This window comes from Ranitomeya variabilis, chromosome 6 (assembly GCF_051348905.1).
Source record: "Ranitomeya variabilis isolate aRanVar5 chromosome 6, aRanVar5.hap1, whole genome shotgun sequence".
Taxonomy (NCBI): Eukaryota; Metazoa; Chordata; class Amphibia; order Anura; family Dendrobatidae; genus Ranitomeya; species Ranitomeya variabilis.
The window spans coordinates 274,511,841-274,537,604 of record NC_135237.1 but is presented as its reverse complement, the minus strand read 5'-3'; the positions used below and the strand labels follow the sequence as shown (position 1 = coordinate 274,537,604).

Here is a 25,764-nt window from a genome sequence, read left to right as displayed (position 1 = left end):
GATACTGTCATCATACATGTTCCATCCAATGTATGTTTCTTTCCATCCTGTTTTTTCAGTTTGCTATTATCTCCTTAAAACATTTTAAAATTAGTATTTTCAATAAAGACATTATTGATTCTTTACGCTGTGTTGGGGGACTTTTGTTGCTAGTCTATAGATTTTGTGGTTGATCACGGTCCTCCATACTTTTGTGGCTATTCGGTTTAGTATAGCCTATTAGTTACGCCCATACTATTAGATTAGGCGGGATTCCCAGCAGTAAGTGCACCCTATGAGAACAGACACCCTACTTTACAAGGCCAAAATTGTTGGGTTTTTTATTCCTCTTTGTGGCTTTACTTTTAATTTAGGACTCGCAAGTGTGAGGACCCTTGACACTGGTTACAAGCTTTGCATATCTTGGCCAAAATATCGACCAATACATCATATATTTTGTACCGTATATTTTTTTGCACGTCATTTTTCAGGGTGCAGCCAAGCCCAGCATTTTTTGGCCTTGTAAATTAAGGTGTCTGTTCTCATGGGGTGCACTTAGATTATGTGCCAAATTTGGTGAAAGGTCCTTTTTGACCATGTAAAAGCCAATATTGCCCAAATATATTTGCTTGTATATAAAAATGTATTTACAGGACTACAAAACACCCAATCTTCTTATGATTAAGTGATGTAAACATAAGAGGATAATTTATCTTTTAAGAAGAAAAGGGACTGCCTAGCAAATCTCCATGACAAGTATTGCAAGCATGAGAATGGGCTTATGTTTTGGCCAATATATGTAGCCTGTTTAATAAAAACATACACAGCAGTGAGCTAGAGAAAATGTGTCAGCTACCTGTTACTCATTATAGAACCCAATACCATAAGACTATCTTCCATCAGTGCTATTTTCTCAGATGTGTCAGACCCCTTGAGTAGAAGTTCTCCTCTTGACTTGAACTGGGCGAAAGTAAACACATGGGCACTCCATTCGTTGATGACATTCTTCAGCTTTGCTTCAATATCTTTCTCTTTGACTGCACTGATACAAATGTCCTTTAACAAAAATAATGAAAGTCATCCAAATGCATTCCAAACACTTCACAAAAGTTTACAGTGTTATTTTCAGATGATTTTACTATATTGACATAGTGTCCCCCATGGGTGACCTGGCACTACATTGGCCAATGCCTATTGACTTGCCATAGTATGCAGGTGCACATTTTTAGTAAGTCTAGGTAGAGCTAGTCTTGTATATAAGTAGTCATACTTTTTCAAATTATACAGTACATAATTTAAAGGGATTGTCCAGTCTAAGAAGAAAAGTCTGTAGTCACTTTACGCCTCAAAGTTATAGCGGAGGGAGGAGAGTATTAGGCAATTATGCAAATGTTGTAAATGTGGTCACATGACCACCCACCTACGTGGGGACTTCTATGGAATCGTCACAGTGTAGCACACTCTGTAACAATTCAGAAGTCTGCAGTCACATACAGTGATGTTCTTTTAGATTTCCTTTCTATTTCTTACTCTTTAATTTTTTCTTCCTACTAAAGCTTTCCACTTTGAAGCTTATTAGAACTGTTCCTACAAGGAAAGTGCACAAGTAAGGTGTAAAGATTCTTAATATTTTTAATAATAATAATAATAATAATCTTTATTTATATTGCGCCAACATATTCCGCAGCGCTTTACAGTTTAACAGTTTCAAACACAACAGTCATAGGTAACAATGTTAACAATACAGTAATAAAGCAGAATAAAACAAAATACGACGACCCTGCTCGTGAGAGCTTACAATCTACAATGAGGTGGGGAGATACAAAGTACAGGTGTGTATTTACAATTATGTATTTACAATGATGGTCCAGCCATCTTCAGGGGGTGGGGGGTAGATGGAGATAGCGAATGGGCTACACACACACAAACATAAAATGAGTTTGATTAGGGAACGTGATAGGCCGCTCTGAACAAATGTGTTTTGAGGGAGCGCCTAAAACTATGCAAATTGTGGATGGTTCTAATATCTTGGGGTATAGCATTCCAGAGGATTGGTGCAGCACGGGAGAAGTCTTGGAGGTGGGAGTGGGAGGTGCGGATTAGTGCAGAGGTTAGTCGAGAGTCGTTTGCAGAGCGCAGCGGTCGGCTAGGCCGATAGAGAGAAATGAGGGAGGAGATGTAAGATGTATTTTTCGAATTGTATGTTTGTGTATCTGAAGCTATTTGCATATAGTTGTCTTTTATATTACACTTTTGTAAAAAAAAATCATTCAATTAAAAATGGAAAATAAAGTCTATATTTATAGTGAATATTACTACTGCTTTTCGTAAAAAAAGATTGAAGAAGAGTGTTTCTTACGGTAGAGACACATTTAATAATGTGACAAATGACTGTTCCTACAAGGTAAGTGCACAATTATAGTGTAAAGACTTTTAATATTTTATGACTGCATGTTAGTGGAACTGATGCTATTTGCAAGTAGCAGTTATTTCTATATTCCACTTTTGTACTTTTGAAAGAAAAACATTCAATTTAAAAAGAAAACATGGAAACAAAGTCGATTTTTATAGCTAATGTTACTGCTAGTTTTCTAAAATAATGCTGAAATGTTTCTTAAGGCATAGACACATCTTCCAATCATATGACATAAATGACAACTACCTATTATTAATGTTGTACTACAATTGGGAAGGCCATATATAGAGCATGGGGTTTGCTATTAGTCATTTTAATAATTCATATTGCATTAAGTGGATGGATGAAATACCAGCACATAAATATGCTCATACATGTACATGAGAAACTGCATATACATATTGCATGGTACATAAAAAAAGACAAATTCCCCTTAATTGGAGAAGGACATAGCAAAAAATAGAAAAGAAAATCTACAATGCATTATGTAAATCAAATCATTGCCTCTATAAAACTTTTTCTTAGGCTATGTGCACACGATGCGGATTTAGTGCGGATCCGCAGCGGATTTTTCCGCGCAGAAACGCTGCAGATCCACACTGTGATTTACAGTACAATGTAAATCAATGGGTAAAAAAAAAAGCTGTGCAGATGGTGCAGAAAAATCAGTGCGGAAATGCGGCGGTTTTAAAAGAAGTGCATGTCACTTCTTTTGTGCGGATCTGCAGCGTTTCTGCACCCTTCCATTATAGAAATCCGCAGTGGGAAAAACTGCAGAAAATCCGCACAAAATCCGCATCAATTCCGCAGCAAATCCGCACAAAATCCGCATATAAACCTGTGGATTCTGCCAAGAGATGCGGATTTTGTGCAGAAAATTCTGCATCCCATTCCCTACACATAGCCTTATACTTCTTGTAACTTACTGCTTAAAAAAATGGAAATTTGTATTTATTTGATGAAATATAACATGACAATATTTGTCCTTTTTTTCTTTAAGTGCATGGAAAATTTAAGAACGCAACAATTTATCACAGATACAGGAAGCCAAATTTAGCACAGGGGGGTAATGTACAACAAAGTTTTGACAGATATTCTAATAATAACTGACCAATACGTCAGTAACTAAATTTGGGGAGAGGATAATGGTAATTTACAATGATGCTAAAAATCATATGTAATGAAATTATTATATCAAACAAAAATAGGATCTGTGGGGTCCTTATGATCTGGAGGGTTTTGACCTTAGAGACCCCTACCAATCTTGAAAATATAAAGTACACAGTGGAGGTAGCACTGTGTCCCCTTCACAAGGGAACAGGTAACTGGGAACACTTCTATTCAGAAAAAAACAATATAATATGCCCTTCTTTCATAAAAGTTAGAAAAAACTATTCATAAAGTGGTACCACATTCTAGTAATATGCAATTTACAATTTGAGAATAACTCTTTTACACACATGGACGAAATTGTTACTACTCTTCTGTTAAAAGATAAAAAAAAACATAATGGTCACTAAAATAACTTGAAAATGACAAAAGTAATTTACAATTTAAATTTACTGACTATCAACTAATGAAATCAGACATTGCTTTTAAATTGTGGTTCAAAAGAAAAAAACTAGCGCTAAGCTCCTGTGAGAAAGTTCACCCGAGTTCAACTTACGGCACAGCTCACTGAGTGAGAACTTTAGAACTTTTTAATTTTTATTTCAAATAAAGGAGTATGTGTTTTTCTTTCAAATTAAGGATTTTATTTTGCCTGTGTCTTTTTTGCAACCTACCTGGGGTGGCTGTGGGCTGCTATTTTTATGATGGGGTGGACAATATCCATGGCCCCTTACCAGCCTGAGAGTACCAGCCTGAAGTTCTCTGCTTTAGCTTGGCTTGTTGTCAAAAATGGGGAGGACCTACGCCGTGTTTCTAACTCTTATTTAAATAATTTTTAAAAATGGCGGGGGGACCTGTAAGGGGTCTGTACTCATAAAGGTGCGGCAGGATGAAAACAGGAGGCGTGTTCCTGGACAAAGTCCGTGCAGGTTTATTTACTTCATAACCCCATAAAAAAAGCAAAAAAGTAAACATCCTTCAGAGCAGGCCAAACAAAACCAACATGTCCTTAGCCTGGTTCTGCCCCCTCAGGCCTGTGGGCACACAGGCCAGGAAATTTCCAGCACGCAGGCTTGGTCTGGAGCCACACACACAGGAGGGCTTCTCCCTCTCTGCACACAGACCACTCTCTAGTGTGCAGCCTGGACACATGGAAATCTGTCCACCCTGACAGACTCCCAAAACACACCCATGTGCCAAACACATCTGACTACATACAGGCAACACCCAGTGAGGAGACATGGAGGGTGGTTCCCTCCCACACTGCTCCGCCCACTAAGCTTGGCCCAGAAAATGGAGGATTAACCCTTCCGAACATGAAATACTGGAACAAAACTTCCAAACCCATATAACAGAAAATAGACCTTTCTGTGATGCATATCTCCTCCTGTGATACATTATCAGGGACCCTGTCACAGGACCCTTCTATTCTTGATAACCAGCCATGATAAAGCTGACAGCTGAGGGTTGCAGCCCGCAGCTGTCAGTTTTGCCTATGCTGGTTATCAAAAAAACTATTTTTAATTTATTTATGGCACAGGCATTGGCTGATAAATACTATTAGTGGCACCTGCTCTAGCTGTTATCATTGACATCAAGCGTAGATTGACAGGAGTAGTACTCTCTTATCAGCTGATGCTTGTGACCATCGTTAACCTTTTTACCGCCAGTCGCAGCTGCTGGCTCACGCTGTCACCTGACAGCATGGGAACTACAGCTCTCTGATAGGCAGTAATGATCCTACTGCCAGTCAGAGACACCGGTGTTTCTTGCACTGTCATGCAGTTGACAGAGTGGAAAACACCCCATGATCAGGGTGCCAAACCCAAACAGTAACACAGACTTCCTGGAGAAGTCTGTGTTCAGGGTCCGTGCCCCGACCGGACCCCGAAATTTGCTGTTCAGTTTTGCCCATATCTAAACTTGGAAAAGGCTATGTTTTGGGGCTGCTTTGGTTTGGTGTCTTAAATCTGTGCAGGGTACAATAAAATCTCAAGACTATCAAAGCGTTCTGGAGTGAAATGTGTTGACCAGTGTTAGAAAGCTTGGTCTGAGTTGCAGGTGATGAGTCAACCAACAAGATAATGACCCAAAACACACAGCTAAAACATGCAAGAATGGCTAAGAGCAAAGCATTGGACTATACTGAAATGGCCTCCGGTGACATCTGATCTATATCCTATTGACCATCTTTGGAAGGAGAACCACATGCAGTCTGGAGAAGGCAACCTTTACACCTGAGACAGCTGCAGCAGTTTGCTCAAAGGAGTGGGCCAAAATACCTGTGGGCAGGAGCAGATGTCTCATTGAGAGTTACAGAAATTGTCTGCAGTAATTTACTCAAAAGGTTGTGCAACAAAATGCCAAGTTAAGGGTACCAGAATAATTTTCCAGGTCATTTTAATTTTTTTTTATGCTTAACCATAATACAAAAGCAAAGTCTGATTTTCATTAGAATGATTTTCAGTACATTTAAATCGAAAATTACTTTTGTCAATTTCAAATTATTTCAGTGACCATTGTGGGCTTTCCTTCCTTTAACAGAAGAATACCAACAATTTTATCCATGTCTAAGTCTTTAACTTAGTAGTACATTATATACTCTACTCATCAAATATCTTTCCGGAAAAGTAGATTTTGATGAATAATCCAGAGCAGGCAGAAATACATAATAGTGTCAGCTTAGCTTGTGTTAGCATTATTACTTGTGTGCAAATACATTTCTTAAAACTCCACAATTTATTTATTTGTTAATAGTTGTTAGACACTATGACATACTGATAGGTAGGCTCAATAAATCTAAACATCAGAGAATGCTAAAAACAACAGAAACCATATAATTTGGCCAACAAAAAAAATTAAGTGCCAAGTCCATTGCCAAGGAACCAATAAACAGTATTGTGCTCTAGCAGTAAATTGTCTTCCGACAATTCCTTTTAGTGGAAATCATGTCATAAATTGGCTGCAGTGATGGTCTAGGGACTGTTTATTCATTCTTGTATAGTAAATAATTGCAAAACTCTATTTAGTTGCTGACAAGATACTAGATGGTAGACAAAAAGCTTTATCTTAGGTGGTAGCATTTCAAGTGTTTCACCGAATGTGCACTCTCAGGCCATGTTCACACTTTGCGGCGTCCCTCTGCGGGTTCTCCCGCAGTGGAATTGATAAATCTGCAGGGCAAAACTGCTGCGGTTATCCCTGCAGATTTATCGCGGCTTGTTTTGCAATTTCCGCTGCGGGATTACTCCTATACTATTGATGCTGCATATGCAGCAATATGCAGCATCAATAGTAATGTTAAAAATAATAAAAATTGGTTATACTCACCCTCCGATGTCCGGATCTCCTCGGCGCTGCACGCGGCGGTCCGGTTCCAAAGATGCTGTGCCGAGAAGGACCTTCGTGACGTCACGGTCATGTGACCCGGGCGTCATCACGGTCATGTGACCGCGACGTCACCGCAGGTGCTGTTCGCACAACAACTCTGACCGGCCTGCCGCGTGCAGCGCTGAGAGGTGAGTATAACATGATTTTTTATTTTTATTCTTTTTTTTACCCCAAATATGGTTCCCTGGGCCTGGAGGAGAGTCTCCTCCACCCCGGGTACCACCTGCACATTAACCGCTTACTTCCCGCAACGTGGGCACAGCCCCATGCGGGAAGTAAGCGGTTCAATGCATTCCTATGGGTGCAGAATCGCAGCGATTCTGTACAAAGAAGTGACATGCTGCGGGTTTTAAACCGCTGCGTTTCTGCGCGGTTTTTCCCGCAGCATGTGCACAGCGGTTTGCGGTTTCCATAGGGTTTACATGTAAACGGAAACGCTATGGAAACTGCTGCGGACCCGCAGCATCAAAATCGCCGCGGTTCCGCGGTAAAAAACGCAAAGTGTGAACATGGCCTTAGACTTTGAATCATTGTGCTAGGTTTTTTTTTTCACCCATGGAATATTCATTTGAGGCCCAGATGATATGTTGGAATTTATTTTTTATTACCCTACCAACAATGCAATTAGTTTGGCAACAAGACACACAGTCTGCAAAAAAACATGGACATGTGAACATCTCCATAGATTATAATAGGCATGAGTTCTAGCCATGAAAAACAGACATCTGAATGAGACCTAAAGCACCTGCCAGGCTCAACGTAACTTGTATTTAATGATTTACCGTAGAAAAAAAAAAAATTGGGCCTCATGAATTGTTATTGCCATCACAACCAAAATTCAGCTTTCATTTAGTATACATGAATGTGAATGGGGTCACTGACACTGACTCACAGGTCCAATTTTTCTTGGTTGCAATGCTATTCAGTCATATTGTAAAAGACTAGAACATTTTTATTGTTCTAGATTCTTCTAATTATATGTTTGATACATTCAAGTCACAGCCATCGCGTAATTTATTTTAAGTGCACAAGGCTATTTGCATGGCTAATTGAAGCAGAAAAAAATGAGTATGCTGTACTTAAGAAGACAAGCTACGCAGCCTACACACAAATGAAGGGCTCCGATGCTGATGTACTCTCATTTGTTTTATATAAATATTCATACAACAATTACATCTCCGCATGCTTCCATTTACAGATAGCTATAGTTCACCTCCCTCGGAACAGAACTCATTGATATTGAAGAGGAAATGCCACCTGCAGACCAGACTGCTTCTCCAAGCCTACGCACATACGTGGGTCCCCAGATTCAAAGATTGATCGTTTTATCTTTTTTTGAGCTTGTTTGCATGTTATGATGTCCACTGGTACCTTTTGACATTGAGAGGTGTAAAGATCACTGTCACAAGAGGTGCGTCTGAGCCCGTAAAGGAGGGAAGCCCACCAGGGCCTCTATATTTTCAACTGCATGTGCATCTTTCATGCAACTGAAAACTATTAAGGAGCATAGAGCCACTGAACCCCTGACATAAACCCTGCAAGCCACCGGCCTATCAAAAGTAGGCACCTGCAGAACATGTCAGCGTCCCAACTCAGATCGCGCAATGACATCACTGCAATGCATAGCCTGGAGGAAGAGGGGGTGGGAGCAGTGACAGTTGGGAGACTTGGTTGTTTTTGTAAGTTCTGGTGCTATCAGTGTGCTTATTATCACTATTCTGTAATATCACCGTGTTTATCACCTCTGTACTGTGACATCACTGCATATATTATCACTGTACTGTGCCTTCACTGTGCTCATTATCCATATACTGTGACATCGTTCTTATTATCTCTGTAATGACACCTCTATTTATTATCCCTGTACTGCGACATCATTGTGTTTTTTATCTCTATACCGTTACACAGCGGTGTATCTAGGAGAAGCAGCCAGGGCATGTGCCCTGGGCGCAGCCAGCAAGGGGGTGCAGTCGGGCAGCCTAATGCGGCGGTCCAAAGTGTCTCCCACGGTGGCTGGATTTTGCCTCCCCATGGACTGGGAGTCAGCAGTTATCTAGCCGGCTGTCAAGCTGACAGCCGGCTCACAGAATGTGCAGAGCGCCAGCTCCCAGTGATCAATTGTATTTACGTCTTTCAGACACAAGTAAAATTGAAGCTCTGATCACCGGGTCAAGGCAACGTCAGCAGAATGATCAAGTCATGTGATCAAGCTGCTGATGTCACTCACCAGTGCGGATTGGTGGTAAATGCTCCAGAGCTGAAGACACCGAAGATTGAATGTAATGGCAATGGAGGCAGGTCATTTTTTTACTGGATTGTGAATTGTGTGGGGGTATTTACTGGGTGGTGGGGAGACTTCTATGTGTTGTGGTGATTTACGGTGTCAGGGAGACTTATTGTGTGTAGGAGATTTAGTGTAATGTGGCTGGGGGAGATTTACTGCGAATGGAGGTATTTACTGTGTGTGGGGGTATTTACTGCGTGTGAAGTTATTTTCTGTATGGGGGAGATTTCCTGTGTGTGGGGGAGATTTAGCATAAAGGGGCTGGGGGGCATTTACTGTGTGTGGACGGAAGATTTAGTTTAACAGGGTTGGAGGAGATTTACTGTGTGTAGGGTATTTACTGTGTGGTGGGAGACTTACTGTGTGGGGGTATTAACTGTGTGTGGGAGATATAGTATAATGGGCCTGGGAGTATTTACTGTGTGGGGGAGTTTTAGCGTAACAGTGCTGGAGATTTACTGTGTAGGGGAGCTTTACTGTGTATAGGGGAGATTTAGTGTAAAGGGCTGGGGGAGATTTACTGTAAGTGGCGGTATTTGCTGTTCTGAGATGTTTGGCACTTAACACCACATGCTTAGGAGACTGGAGCATCAGGTGGAACGAGGAAAGATGAGTATTGTAATTTTTTTTAAATCAGTGACTGGTGACCATATTAGAGTATGGAGGACCATGGGGGTGCATTATATTGTATGAAGGACCATGGCAGGTGCATTATATTGTATCTCCCCTCTGTACCAGTCTGTCATTGTAAATTTGTTTACTGTAAAAGATATCTATCACTCTGTATGTAACCCCTTTATCATGTACAGCTCCATGGAATTAATGGTGATATATAAATAAATAAATTAAAAAAATAATAATAATAATAGAGTACCTGGAGAGTGCATTATATTGTATGGAGGACCAAGGGGAGTGCATTATATTGTATGGAGGACCATGGGGAGTGCATTATAATCTAAGTAGGACCATGGGGAGTGCATTATACTATTTTAGGAGGATTATAGGGGAATAATACTATATGGAGGACTATATGGGGCCCATTATACTATATGAAAGGTTATGTAGGGCCATTATATTGTGTGAAAGTAATTATTCAGTATGAAGGTTTTTGTAGGATCCATCATACTGTGTGGAGTGGAGAGCTATGTGGGGGCCATTATACTGTATGTAGGCCCATTATTCTGTATGGAAGGCTGTGTGGGGGTCAGAGTTGAGGGATCATACTGTGTTGGGGTCACCATACTTTGCCTTGGGAGGTGAGGTGGGGTACAGTAGGGTCATTATACTTGCATGGGGATGCTAATGTTGAATAATACACCATGGGGTATCATATGTGTTTGGGGGGAACTTTTGTTGGCATTATAGTTTATGGGGGCAATGAAAAGAATCTAGAACTTCAGCACGAGGAAAATTGCTATGTAAAGGCAGGAAAGTTGTGAGATATGTTATTCAGTGATCCCGACAATTATTAATTTATTTTATTTTTGGGGGTATGCCCCTGACTGTGTGCGGGGGTATTTACTATGTGGAGGAGATTTAGTGTAACGGGGATGGGGGAGATTTACTGTGTGTGGGGTCTTTACTGAATGTGGGGGGAGACTTACTGTGTGTGGGGGTATTAACTGTGTGGGAGATTTAATGTAACGGGGATTGGGAGATTTACTGTGGTAAAGGAGATTTAATGGTGGGATGATTTGAGGACACAATATGAGTAGCAATGGGGGGAATAGGCGGCATGCTTGAGGAAACAGCATGGAGGATGGGTGCAGACAGTATGAGGACCGAGGGGAAAATGTATGCGAACACAGTGTGAGGTGTTTGAGGAGATAGTATTGAGAGTGAGAGGGTAAATGTATGAGGAGGGAGGGGGAAAAGTGTGAGGAGAATATTGAAGGGAATGAGGAGACGGTATGGGGGGAGAAACGTATGCGTGAGTACAGAATAAGGACTGAGTAGTGTGGGGAAGTGTAGCATGGGAGAACAGTATAAGGTCACAGCCAGGGAGGGGAAGTGTGGTGAGGGGGCACAGTATAGACATTGGGCTCTATAGGGGTGACACAGTGGGAGAGGACAGTGTGAAGAGGGGACTCATGGAAAGGAGAGGACAGAGTGGAGGGCATGTACCATAAGAGGCACAGTGTGGGTCATATTTTGTGCAGGAAATATAGTGAGGGACAATTATTTATTCAGGGGCTCGGCATAGGGCAGATATTTTTATTCAGGAGCATTATAATGATATTGCATCGTGTTCTTCCAAACATGATGTCCTTCTCTAGCAATTGCTCTCTTCTTATGATGTGTCCAAAGTAGACAAGTTTTAGCTTGGTGATCCTTGCTTTGAATGACACTGTTGGTTTGTTCCAAAATTAATTTGCTTGTTCGTCTTGCCATCCATGTTATTCATACCATCCTTCTCCAGCTCCACATTTCCAAATTGTCGATTCTTCTTCTGTTTTGCTTCCTTATCGTCCAGGTTTCGCATCCGCATGATACAACGAAAAAGACCAAACTATGTACAATCCGAGTGTTTGTCGCCAGTGAAATGTTTCTCGATTTGAAGACCCTGTCCAGTGACTTCATTGTTGATTTGCCCATAACTATCCTTCTATTGACTTCTGCTGTCGGCGCTGCATCTTCAGTGATTATTGATGCAAGTAGATTGAAGCCCTTTACAACTACCAGTTTGTCACCTTCCATCTCAAATGTGTCCCAGTTGTACCTGGCACTAGTCAATATCCTTGTTTTCTTTGTGTTGAGTAGCAGACCCATATTTGAGCTTTCTATCTTGACACTCCGTAATAAGTCCTTCATTACTTCTGGGCTTGCTGTTATCAATGTTGTATCGTCTGTGCATTTAAGATTGTTGACGATTCAACCAGCAATTATGATTCTCTCTTCTTTTCCAGCAAGTCCAGTCTTCCTGAAAATAGCTTCTGCATATTAAGTGAAGAGAAATGGTGACAGGATGCAGCCTTCTCTGACGCCTTGCTCTACTTTGAACCATGCCGTGTTGATGTGTTTTGTTCGGACTGCTGCATCTTGGTCTATGTAAAGGTTCTTAAATCAGGCTGATCAGATGGTTCTGCACACCTTCAGGGTATTCCAAAATTTCTGGTGATCAACATAGTCAAAGGCATTGTCATAGTCAATGAAGCAAAAACAGATCTCCTTGTTGTATTCTTAGGTCTTTTCCATTATCCATCAAATGTTAGCAATCACATCTATTGCTCTTCTGCCTTTTCTGAATCCTTACAACTAAAATATTTCACTAGAAAGAGTCAATGATTTTACTTTTCTCAAAGAAGGAAAAGGCTACAAAAAATAGCAATTATCACTCTTCTTAACTTATTTGACCATACTTTTGATGAGCCACGAATATTGGTAAACTGGAGGGTATTGAGAAATGGACCAAGCTTGCTCGGGAACACTCTAGAAGTTGCTGTTTTGTTATCCATTACACACACACACCTTAGCCATAACATTAAAATAATCTACCTTGTGTAGGTCTCACTCATACAACCAAAACAGCTCTAACCTGCCAAACTATAGACCCAACAAAGCCTCTGAAGGTGTTCTGTGGTTTTTGGCTTCCAGAACTTAGTAGCAGATCATTTAAAGGGATCTATATGTTAGATTATATTGGATTTGTAGGACCCATGCGCTGAACAGTGGATTTGAAGCATGCACACTGTATACTGACCAATTGGAAGGAGAATTCAATCATGAGAGTGTGGGTTAGGCAATAGCTCATTCGATACCAAAGGCTGAGCGTTGCATGGGATGGGAAGTAATACAGAAGGAGTACAGAGATGACTGTGTATGAGAGGTGTAAGATCTAGAGATTTCAGCCCTTGATAGGTGCCATTGTAATGAGATAATCAATGTTCTTATTGCCACCTTTCAAGCTAATTGGTGTACAGCAAATATGTAGTAAATAAGGGTCATTAAATCTCTCCAAGTTGCATACTTAGAGGCAAGTGTTTTAGAAGCAATGAACTAAGGCTACTAATGAGTGTAACTTACATAACAAGCTATGATACTGGGTACACAATGGTAAAACACATAATGTTTGTAATTACTAATGACAATGGTTCCTTTAATAGAGCAAATCAAACCTTTGGGAACTAAAAGATTGGAAAGAAAAGTTTATATTTATGCTACAGCGTTGAAAAATGATGATTAACCATAGGTTATCTCAATGAATTGTTCAATGATTGGAGACTGATGCAATAATTTGCTGAAGTCGAGGGCATATAAAGACTGGAAAAATAATTTGCATACCTGCTGCCACATAAATGATTAGGGAATGTCTAATCATAACACATTTCTAGAAACTGTGCTATAGATATGGATGGCCCCTGAGAGCCTAATAAGGAGTTATGAATTAGAAGTATGAAGCTAAGTTCAGAAGAGCGTATAAAAAAATCAGACGATTTTCATCCAGAAGAAAAACGGATGATTTTTCATCGGTATTGCAGTGTGTATGGCATCCATTTGTATGCTTCAGCAATTGAGAAAAATTTACAAGACCAAATATAATTTCCTGTTTTTAGAAATGCAATGCATTCGTAAAAGATGGCTGCTACCCAACTAATCCATTTGGGATTTGATTTATTTTTTTGCAAACCCATAGACTTAAAATGGGTGAGTCTCAACTGAAATACAGAAGAGACTAGTGCATTGCGATTTTTTTTACTGAGAAATTTAGTTTGTGTGAAAAAAAACAGTCATCTGAACCATCTAAATGAATAACATTGGTTTCATGTTCAATCCTTACGAAAGCAAAGTCAGTGACGCCAGCGTTGATTGGGCTCTAGGCACCACATGTCACAACACCGTACGAGAGCTCCGGGACCGCAAGTGCTAACAACGATGGAATGGCACCAGCACAGGAGGTGAGTATAGGCTTTTTTATTTTATCGGGGCCAAACATTTAATTCAAGAAGAGGTTGCCCTAGTCATGGACAACCCCTTTAAGAGTGAAAACGTAAAAATTTAATTAAAGTTTATTGGTAAACTATTTTCTTATGCTAGTAAAGTGTAATCTTGGCACTAACCTCAATATCCTCTTTGTAATTTAACAAGGATGCTTCCATTATGTTCTTTAAGGAAAAGCTTTCTGACTCCACATCAAAAGTGTGGCCAGTAAGTTGCGATATTCTGTCCCAGTGTCTCTTCATCATTGCCTGGAGAAAGAAAAACAGCAGGAAATTCCATAAATACAGTAGCGAATTACGGTATATTACACAGAACAACACACATTTGAGATAATTGGTTTACTATGTCGTTTTGCTAGTTTGCCATTACATTGTAAAACCCATGGCATAGTAAACCATTTAAAACTCCAGTGAAAGAGACAATGTAATGCTTGGTCACAGTTTACACATATGGTTTTTCCTAGTGTTTTTCTTCTTTGTCCCATTCAAGTCAATGGAGATAATGTATCAAAAATTCTGCAACTTAGGGATAAAACACAAACCCCAGCACACTTTTAACGTTTAATGTCATGGCTTCTAAACAATGAACAAAAATGAAATAATAATGCATGTGAACTGCACAAAATGTAACACTTAAAAAAAGAAGCATGCTATGCATTATACAACATGGATGCCTAAGGGCTGTGCATTATACGAAATGGATGACTATGGGCTGTGCATTATACAAAATGGATGACTATGAGCTGTGCATTATACTACATGGATGACTATGGGCTGTGCATTATACTACATGGATGATTTGGGCTGTGCATTATACAAAATGGATGACAATGGGCTGTGCATTATACTACATGGATGACTATGGGCTGTGCATTATACTACATGGATGATTTGGGCTGTGCATTATACAAAATGGATGACAATGGGCTGTGCATTATACAAAATGGATGACTATGGGCTGTGCATTATACTACATGGATGACTTGGGCTGTGCATTATACAAAATGGATGACTATGAGCTGTGCATTATACTACATGGATGACTATGGGCTGTGCATTATACAAAATGGATGACTATGAGCTGTGCATTATACTACATGGATGACTATGGGCTGTGCATTATACTACATGGATGATTTGGGCTGTGCATTATACAAAATGGATGACAATGGGCTGTGCATTATACAAAATGGATGACTATGGGCTGTGCATTATACTACATGGATGACTTGGGCTGTGCATTATACTACATGGATGATTTGGGCTGTGCATTATATTATATGGAAGACTATGGATAGTGCTTTCCACTTCTGCTATGGGGCCTCATGACTTCTATGTAGCCTCTGGTGAGTATAATGGTTTATTTTCTGCTATGCATTAAAGAAGAGTGGCAGTATGGGGGACAAATGGTGAATGAATATACATATGGATGAGGGATATACAGTATATACCAGGATGGAGGACATGTGTATCTCAACATATAATCAGGATGTAGGGGGGACAGGTCCAAATCTTGCATTGGGGCCCACCAGACTCTAGTTACGCCACTAGTTAAAAAGGTGCTTCCCACAAAATTAGAATATCATCAAAAACTTAATGTATTTCAGTTCTTCAATTCTTCAATTATCTCTAATTTACTGAGATAATTACTTTTGTGTTTTCATTGGCTGTAAGCCATAATCATCAACATTAACAGAAATAAACACGTGAAATAGATCACTCTGTTTGTAATGACTCTATATAATATATGAGTTTCATTTTTTGTATTGAAGAACTGAAATAAATTAACTTTTTGATGATATTCTAATTTTGTGAGACACAAAAGTATGTGAGACACATGTGAGACACATAAGTATACAATTAGTGACTGGCAGTAAATAATGAGCAGATAAAGGTGTTTTCTTATGGTAAAAAATATTATTAGCATGTTTGTCCAAAATTCTCTGCGCCTATTACATTTTCTAGCACAATTTGGAAGGAGAATGAGTTTCGTACTTTGTTTGACATCATTTCAAGTAGAGGGCAGCTCTCGCTGAAGTCATCAATCTTGGTCTTTAAGTCATTAAATGCTTGCCATTCCTTCAATGCTTTTGGCAGCTTCCGAATTCTGAAATATAGGAGGAAAATATTATGTATGACTGTGCTTACCAAAAACTGTAAATTATAGCAAGCACAGCGTTAACATGTTTATTTGCAAAATCATGTAAAAGACGGAGTTGTTAAAAACAACAAAATACAAGAGCGCTAAAATAAAAGAGCGCCTCCAACAAAAGCTTTTTATTTGGAGAAGAAAATGATGAAGGAAACATCCTTTGTTCTTGTACAGTTGGAGGCAAGAATAAAAAATTAATAACCTGATCAAAGGCAATGTCATATTATTCAACATTACTTAAGATATTTTTCTAACAAAACCTGAGACATCCTGAGTTGTTTGTACAGAATGAAATAGTGCACAAGTACATCTGACTTGGAGTTCGCTCACACTAGCATATAGTATCGGGTGCTATATACAAATGACCCTCGGCTCAAACTCTGCTGTGAGGGTGGGCTGAGTGTCGTTTTACTGTGATCTGATTCTCTTTAATGCGAGAATAGGATCACAGATGTGGAGAAGATAGAAAGCATAATTTTTCCATCCTCGCCATTGTATATTGGACTGCACTCAAATGACATCAGAGTGCAGTCCAATATTTTGCACGCTCCCACAGACTCGAATGTGTGAGCGCCATCCGATAAATGCTGCCAATCGCAGCATGCAGTGATCTTTTTCTAATGCCAACTCAGCATGAGAAAAAAAAACGCTATTTGGCACTGCTCCATAGAATAGAATGAGAGCAAGTGATATCCGATGAAACTTTGGATAGCACTCGTCCGAGTTATACGCTCATGAACCCTTAGGGTGGAATCAGCTATTTACTCCAAATAAAGTTTCAAAAAATAATTTAGTAATTTTTTTTTCTACTAGAAGCAGTATTCCACTAAACTTGGTATGATGCAGAGAATTCAGTTTCCTCATAGGTGCTCTGTAAATCCTCCACTGCATTCTGTATATGGACCAACAGACAAAGGCTGTAGTAAAACCGTCTAGTCCCGTTTCAAAATTTGCAGCTTTTTTTAAGTCACTTTCTGTTTTATATTGTTGTATTAGTTTCCATTTTTGGCACCAAATTAGTCAAAATGACACATTCAATTCATGAATTTGGGACGAAGTCATAAATGGGCTTTTTTCCGGTCTTGAACTGTTCTTCCTCACTTTGGAGCCACAAGTTTCCAAAATTGGGTCAAAATACTGACATACTTGAAAATACACCAGGGCAGATTGGGGTAAAATTGTGCCAAATTTTGCAGCTTTTTAAAATGTCGCAATTGATTAATCAGGCTACGGCTAGGGCCACACCATCGTAATTTCTCCCACTGAATAGAACCAGGGTGAATATGATTATCACACTTTCATAAAACTCTAATCAGAGTTCGGTCAGAGAGTGATCATAATGTGATCAGATTTTCACGGATGAGGAGAAGGTGGGGAAAAAAAATGTCTCCATCTTCTCCATTCTGTCATTCCGTGCATATCGGACTGCACTCAGATATCATCCCAGTGCAATCCGATGTTTTTCAATGGCCTCATTGACTTGCATGGCCAAATCTAATCAAACATGGTCATGCTGCAATTGGACAGGTGCACGGCCCCATAGAATAACATTGGTCCGAGATTTTCATCGCATTGCACGCAGACTGAAAATATGGTTGTCTGCATAAGCCCTAAAACCTATGGAATTGCCAGACTCCACCCACAAAGCAGAAAAAAAGAAAACACAGGCAAGCACATATAAAATAGACTTCAGAAAAGGCGCAGATAAAATAATAATTTGGTTGCAAACAAAGAAAAGGCACAAAGCACACAAAACTAGGCAAAAACACAGGCGCCAAGGCAATGATGCTAACAGACACGCCATAGCCTGCTTTGTCATTAGAACTTATTCCTCACTTTTCCACTTTGAAAATAATTCAGATCAATAGAAGCCGCTAGCGGTGACCAAAAACACACACCGATTTTGGAAGTCCAAAAGTTCACTGTTGATTTTTTCAATATCCAAATCACTCCACAAGATCTCATAATATCCATTGATATTTTCTATAACTGCATTGTAAAGACCATACAGCTTCTGCAGCAAAGATAGCTCCCGTTTAATTCTTTGCAGCTCGGAGTATTCTAAAAAGTAGTAAGCAACAGGAAAAAACATGTATTGAGAATTATTAAAACAATTTAAAAAACGCTAACAGCAAATACTCCACAGTCTGAAAGGATAATATATTTATCCACATGGATTCATGCATCGATGGAGTGTACAATCTAATGTGCATAAAAGATGCATAGGGACTTAAAGACGCTATCATCAGAAAATAACCTGTTGAACAAATCAGTTTTTCTGTGCCAAATGTATTTTTTTTTTATTTTGGCAATGGTTTGGGGGCTTTTTTTTATACATAGTGCAAGGTGTATTAAAATAATTAACAGAAATCTTGTCATTTTAACACTGAACGCTAGGGATTTATTAAAGTTGTTTCAGGAAACAACACATGTAAATTGCCACAATGAACAGTTCCCAACAATTTTTTGGAGTTTTTCAGGAAACAACACATGTAAATTGCCACAGTTAACAGATCCCAATCATATGTTTTTATATTTTGTATTAAATATATATTATTGTGTATGCGTAATATATATGTATTATTGTTATTAGAATTATTGTGTTTATATTAAAGTAACTAATGAGCCTATGGAAAGGTCCTTGTGAAGGGAGGTCAGCTGTGAAATCACCTATTGTGACTGGTGGATCCTGTGTTATTATCTCAGTAAAGAGGTATTACCTACCCAGTTATTATAATCCTGCCTCTACGGATCAGAAAACTGTAAACTCTTCCTGAAAGGACAGGAAGTATGAGCCTAATAAATTCCCAGTGGCCAAAGAAAGCTGTAAGATTACTAATTTTATTTTTTTTATAAAGATCATGATTTTAAAATTAGGCATTTTTTAAAATACATGTAACACAAAAACTTAAACAATAGGTCATTTTCTGACAGTTTTTATATTTTTGGAATGCTACCTCATATTAACATGGTGAGATATGCTGCCAACAACAATTATTTTTAGAAGCATTAAAGATTACATGGACTTGTAAAGTGTTTTTAATCAATTTTTGGAGCATCAATTAACTACAATTCACTTCTATTCAACCTTTGCTTGTTTCTCATGTCAATTGAATTTTACTTATGCTGCTGCAAACATTAATGCAGGACAACCCACTTTCAGAGCCATTCCAGGTTGCTTATGTGGCCCTTGGTTCCTATGAGCATCTTGGTTATGAACCTATTAACCACTGTATATATCGTGCTATGTAGGATCAGGAATATTTATCAGATTTCTTATAGCTTCAAGGTTAGCAGTTCTTTAAAACCTAAACATGATGTTATTTTAAATGTGCGGTTTACCTGTTACTGGGAGACCAAAAAGTTCTTCTCCTCCAGAAAAAGTAATATATTTTCTCCATAATTCATCAAATTTGGCCTGAAATACTTGTAATCTGTCACTCGCTTCTCGAGGAGGAATCCCTTCTACTCCGGGACCGCTATGAAGAAAAAATGTACAAGTACATTAATAAAATAGTCTATGAGTTATGGATTAAATACATCCAACATTGTTTGAACAGCTATTTCTACCAAAGCAATAAAAGAGCCGCAGAGCTCATTCAATTTCAGAGAATTTAAAAATTTAAAGACACCATGTTGTTTAAATGAAGACCTAGCAAATAATCTGATGCCATATGTAATGACAAAATATGTTTTAAAACGGGCCACCAGCGCTTCAGTAACGCTCAACAAACCAAGAGGCAATGATCTACATCTTTACTTACGAAAAATCATAGTCTTTGTAAAACTCTGCAGCATCAACTTGGAATTTCTTGACACCGTCCAGTAAATCTGTTTTCATCTCTGGTTGCACTTTAATAAGTAAATTCTGGGTTTGCACAACCTGACAAAAAGGGCATTAAATAATTAAAAAGACCAATAGAAGGAATCTTGGCTTTATACTTTATCTCACATTTAGAAAGCATGGTGTACAGACCTGTGTGTTCAAGTTCTTCCAAGCATATGCTAATCCGTCTACACGCTCAGAATTACCGTCTTGAAACAGGAGATCATATTTTACCAGAAGGCTATGCGACTCTTCAATTGGTCCAATCATCATGTCAATTTTAATTTCTGACTCTCTGATTTCTTTTAAGGCATCCATTGCTCCACGAACATCATCAAGATCATTGATTGGTCTGTTCAGTCTTTTACTGAGATTATCAATAAATGAATAGATCTCATCCATGTCCATGGCAGCTTTTTTATTTAGAGCTGAACCGATAGCTCTCTTCCACCTGCGGCACTCTTGGACTAATGCCATTTTCAGACAATCAGTGAAAAAGTCAACAGATCCTACAATGCAGTGCCCTGGGAGTTCATTAATTTGGGTTTCCAATTGCTGTAAAAAAAAATATAAAATATAAAATTCCACTAGCCAAGCCACTGCACGAGATCGGGAGGATCACCTTTACCTGACAGCATCAGTGGTTCATCTTTTGATTACCCGGCTTGTCGCAGTGTCACATAAGCATCATACCACAACAACGGGTAAGAAGCGGTACTCCCGCTCCCATGCAGTGGCCACAGATCACTGGAATATGTAATTAGATTCACTCCAATGCTTCATATTAGCTTATTCCTACACTAGATGGACTACATCTATTTATATAATTGCCTCGTAATGTTTTCATTTCCTGTTCTGTCCAGATGTCACCGTATCCAAGAATTCCAAGCGGAGGAAGTTCACCGACCACCATATTGGGACACCCAAGTGATGGGTGTCTCAATATGGAAACTGCTGCTGGTACCAACCTATTGCGCGGGACCACCAGTGGAACACCATCACAACACACACACTCTATACGCCGTACGCACCACACGCAAACACTCACACTCACGCAGCGGAACACCGTCGTGAACACGCCGCCGCCGGGATCAGCCGAATGATTCACTGACTGCCGCCATCTTTGTACAGGAGGAGTGCTGCTATCTGTCTGCACAAAGATGGCGGCTGTTGTGAAATCTGTTCTTGGGCTCCCTCCGGTGGTTATAAGTGGTAGTGCTGCTGTCTGTCCTTCACAGCAGTTATCAGGTGTGTCCACTCTGGACTGGGCTATTTAGTCTGGCTTCACCCTTTAGTCAGTGCCAGTTGTCCATTGTTTCTGGAGGATTCACATCCCTTCATGGTTTCTCCTGCTTCCTGGTCTTTTCACCAAGATAAGTTCTGCTTGTTTTGCAGCCCACATTTTGTGGGCCTCATTGTTCAGTGCATTTCATGTTTTTTCTTGTCCAGCTTAATCTGTGTAAGGATTTATGCAGTCAAGCTGGAATCTCTGGAGAGGCAGATATACCCTCCATGTCTTTAGTTAGATGTGGAGTTTTTTGTATTTTCTGTGGTGGATATTTCCTAGTATTTTAATACTGACTGCATAGTTCTCTGTCCTATCTTTCCTATTTAGCTAGATTGGCCTCCTTTGCTAAATCCTGTTTTCTGCCTGTGTATGTTTTTTCCTCTCCTCTCACAGTCAATATTTGTGGGGGGCTGCCTATCCTTTGGGAATTTTCTCTGAGGCGAGATAGTTTTCCCTTTTCTATCTATAGGGTTAATTAGTCCTCCGGCTGTGTTGAGGTGTCTAGGATCAGTAGGTACATCCCACGGCTACTTCTAGTTGCGGTGTTAAGTACAGGGTCCACGGTCAGTACAGATACCACCTTCTCCAGAGTACGTCCAATGCTACTCCTAGGCCACAGATTATAACAGGCGGCGGTCTGATTTACTGCCCCTGCGCAAATTACGCACAGGTTCAGTGAATCATTTGGCTGGTCCCGGTGGCAGATGCGCGACGTGTCTACAAGCAGAGGAAGCCGGTCACATTAAAGGGGTTTTCCCACGAACGAAAGTTCATTTTAAAAATTGGCTGTGTCTGACCATGTACGGAGCATACCACATCTCCTGGGCAGGGGAGGAAGCAAAAGACAATACTGACATTACAGCAGGAGATCACAGTGGATTCATTTTGTGAGGTAAAATATTTTACTGACTGTTTTTAAAAAATATTTTACCTCACAAAATGTATCCTCTGCGATCTCCTGCTGTAATGTCAGTATTGTCTTTGAAGGGAGAACACAGCACAGGATGGGAGAGAGACAGGGGGGATAGCACATGGGGTAGACAGGTCAAAGAAGAGAGCACAGATGGGAGAAGTCAGCACATGGGGAAAGAGAGAGTGGATAGGTGGGTGAGCACATGGGGGGGGAGAGATTCTCAACGCTGCAAAGCCTGCCCCCATCGCGACATTACCGCCCTCCCAATGCGATAGCATCGGGCCTCCATCTAGTAACTCATATTTTGCTTACCGAATAATAATTCAGTTGACTTCTAAATTCAGACATTACTGGATTGGTGTCTAGGAATTCCTTCACTTTTTCATCAACATCCTACGAAAAGAAAAAGGATTTATTATGACACTCAGAGAGATTTACAAAAACTAGTAGTAGATCAGTGATCACAACGTCTATGAATGAAGATATAGGTCCCCGGGACATCCTTAGAGGTGTGCAACTTGTGTGTTCATATAGGAAGCATCTACAGAAAGGAGTGGCATTGGCGCTAATGGCCTTGGCACCTTGAGTTGGTATAACACATGATTTATGCAAATAATATTTCTTATTTTATCAATTTGACAATGGTATTTGCATTATTTAGACACCATGATTACATTATTTGGGCATGTTATGGTACAATACAAGAAGAGGCACTTATAGCTGGCACTGTATTTTTCTTTTAAAATCATCAAAAGTAATTGTGGTTTTTAAAGGGAACCTGTCAGCGGGATTTCACACCACAGCCTATTTATATGTGCATGTAGTAAGTTCAAAGACAAAGTCCAGCAATATCTTTACATAGCCAATCTGTTTCTCCATTACAGAGAAATCAGACTTTGAACTGATATACAAATTTGGCTATAGATCTAAAGCCTCTATCACTTCAGTGCTATTCCCCGTCCAGTGCCACACTTACCTACTGTTTGAGTAATGGTCCCGTTCCTGTAGTCACACAGCATATAGGCTGCCAGTAAAGCAGGAGGAGGCAGCATCGGGCGAGGAATAGAGCTGGAGTGGCGGAGGTTTCAGAATTACCAAAGTCATTTGCATATCAAACACTCATTTCTTAATAATGGAGGAACGGACTGGCCATGTAAAGGTATTACTGGACTTGTCTTTAAAAGAACTACATGTGCATATAAATAGTTTGGGGGATGAAATCCCTTTAAAAAGAGCCAAAGTGCTAATGCTTTTTGATGTTCTCTTCAGCAAGAATCAAATTACTAGAATATTATAAAGAATGACAGCGGTTTCCAGTTAAAAAAAGCAGAGTGAACTGTCTGAGCATTAAGGAAGAGGGGAAAGTGATGAAAACCAAAGGACAATACGCTATTGAGAAGACCCTCACAAAAAAAGAGGATTCATTATCCATATGGTTATTGAACCTACAGGACAAGAGACAGCAGACCTGTAGCCACCTTGCATGCAGTCATATGGCCCCACCTTGCATGCAGCCATATGACCCCACATTGCATGCAGCCATATGGCGCCACCTTGCATGCAGCCATATGGCGCCACCTTGCATGCAGCCATATGGCCCCACCTTGCATGCAGCCATATGGCGCCACCTTGCATGCAGCCATATGGCGCCACCTTGCATGCAGCCATATGGCCCCACCTTGCATGCAGCCATATGGCCCCACCTTGCATGCAGCCATATGGCCCCACATTGCATGCAGCCATATGGCGCCACCTTGCATGCAACCATATGGCCCCACCGTGCATGCAGCCATATGACCCCACCGTGCATGCAGCCATATGGCGCCACCTTGCATGCAGCCATATGGCGCCACCTTGCATGCAGCCATATGGCCCCACCTTGCATGCAGCCATATGGCGCCACCTTGCATGCAGCCATATGGCCCCACCTTGCATGCAGCCATATGGCCCCACCTTGCATGCAGCCATATGGCCCCACCTTGCATGCAGCCATATGGCCCCACCTTGCATGCAGCCATATGGCCCCACCTTGCATGCAGCCATATGGCCCCACCGTGCATGCAGCCATATGACCCCACATTGCATGCAGCCATATGGCCCCACCTTGCATGCAGCCATATGGCCCCACCTTGCATGCAGCCATATGGCGCCACCTTGCATGCAGCCATATGGCCCCACCGTGCATGCAGCCATATGACCCCACCGTGCATGCAGCCATATGACCCCACATTGCATGCAGCCATATGGCCCCACCTTGCAGCCATATGGTGCCACCTTGCATAACCATAGTTCCTTGAAAACAATGACTCTAAGCCTATGAAAAATGAAAAGGGGCCAAAAAGCCATGATTTTTCCCTCATGAGCTATGTATCAGCCCTTAGATTGTTATGAGTGCAGTATTAAGGAACTATTCATCTAGGTATCACTATTTTTGGCTATGTGTTTTTTGCCTACATTGTAAAAACAGAATTGTAAATTGACAATAAATTATTGTGTTGAGTAATATATTGTGGAATGGACTTAAGTAAATGCAATTTGTTCAACTTCTTGGAAAAATACTGTACTGGACAACAGGTCAGTACCAAGCAGTATAATTGCTTTATGACATCCTAGTTTCTAGGCAAATAATGTGATTTAGGTGGATGTTACTCTTAAGGGGCGAGATATCCTCACGTAGAAGTGTCTTACCTGATTCCAGATCCCAGAAAATGTAGTAAAACTGTTCAGAACATCAGTAGCATCCGTTTTAAGCAGCAGGACAATAGAACTGAGGTTGGCTACAACTTTGCTCACATCCTTATGTTCAGTGATTTGCTTATCCAATGGTTTCAGCACCACCATCTTGGTAAGTTCATCGCCCATTTCTCTAGCAGCATTTTGCTCCAACTAGAAAGTGAGTGAAACAGTAAAACAGTTCATCCCAATCCATGGAATCACTATCCTAATAAATCAACAAGGCATTTGATTCTCCAATATACTAAAAATGTCCTTTCTTTGCTCTTTTCCTTGAAATTATTCAGAAATTACTTTTTTCTTCATATAAAGTGCAGCTCATCATAGGAATACCAGCACACATACTCGACGCTGTGTCAATGCCCTTCTAGTGAAAATTAACGTGATAGGAAATAAATCAGAACTTAATTGGGAAGTACACAGTTTGCTGAACAAAATGACTAATTGAAAAATGCTAAATTACGGACTGAATAAATTCTTTTCCGCACAGAAAATGAAATAATTGCCATAGATTATGCAAAGCCATCACCATGTGGCGTAATTCCTTTGAATATTATTTTAGATTAATTCTTGTAAAGTAGACTTAATGGAATAGTCATTTAAGTTCTGTTTTTTCACATATTTAGCATTCTCTTTACTTTACCAATTAAAATAGAATTTGTATTTCAAGTCAGAATCCTCTGCAGCGTGATGTAATGAGAATGGAAAGACGCAGTAGGTCCTTGCTAGGAAAGAA

General features: G+C 40.1%; 1 protein-coding gene across 1 annotated transcript in view; it reads right to left on the bottom strand.

Moving 5' to 3' along the window:
- The window catches only part of LOC143782325 (dynein axonemal heavy chain 5-like), a 610,263-nt gene that overhangs the window by 371,097 nt on the left and 213,402 nt on the right, over positions 1-25,764 (bottom strand). The window contains exons 27-35 of the mRNA XM_077269680.1: positions 24,984-25,181; positions 22,608-22,688; positions 20,245-20,649; positions 20,033-20,151; positions 19,611-19,747; positions 18,167-18,329; positions 16,112-16,223; positions 14,237-14,365; positions 836-1,035 (exon numbers count right to left, since the gene is read on the bottom strand). Coding sequence (XP_077125795.1) covers positions 836-1,035; positions 14,237-14,365; positions 16,112-16,223; positions 18,167-18,329; positions 19,611-19,747; positions 20,033-20,151; positions 20,245-20,649; positions 22,608-22,688; positions 24,984-25,181 — 1,544 coding nt within the window. The remainder of the gene's footprint in view (positions 1-835; positions 1,036-14,236; positions 14,366-16,111; positions 16,224-18,166; positions 18,330-19,610; positions 19,748-20,032; positions 20,152-20,244; positions 20,650-22,607; positions 22,689-24,983; positions 25,182-25,764) is intronic.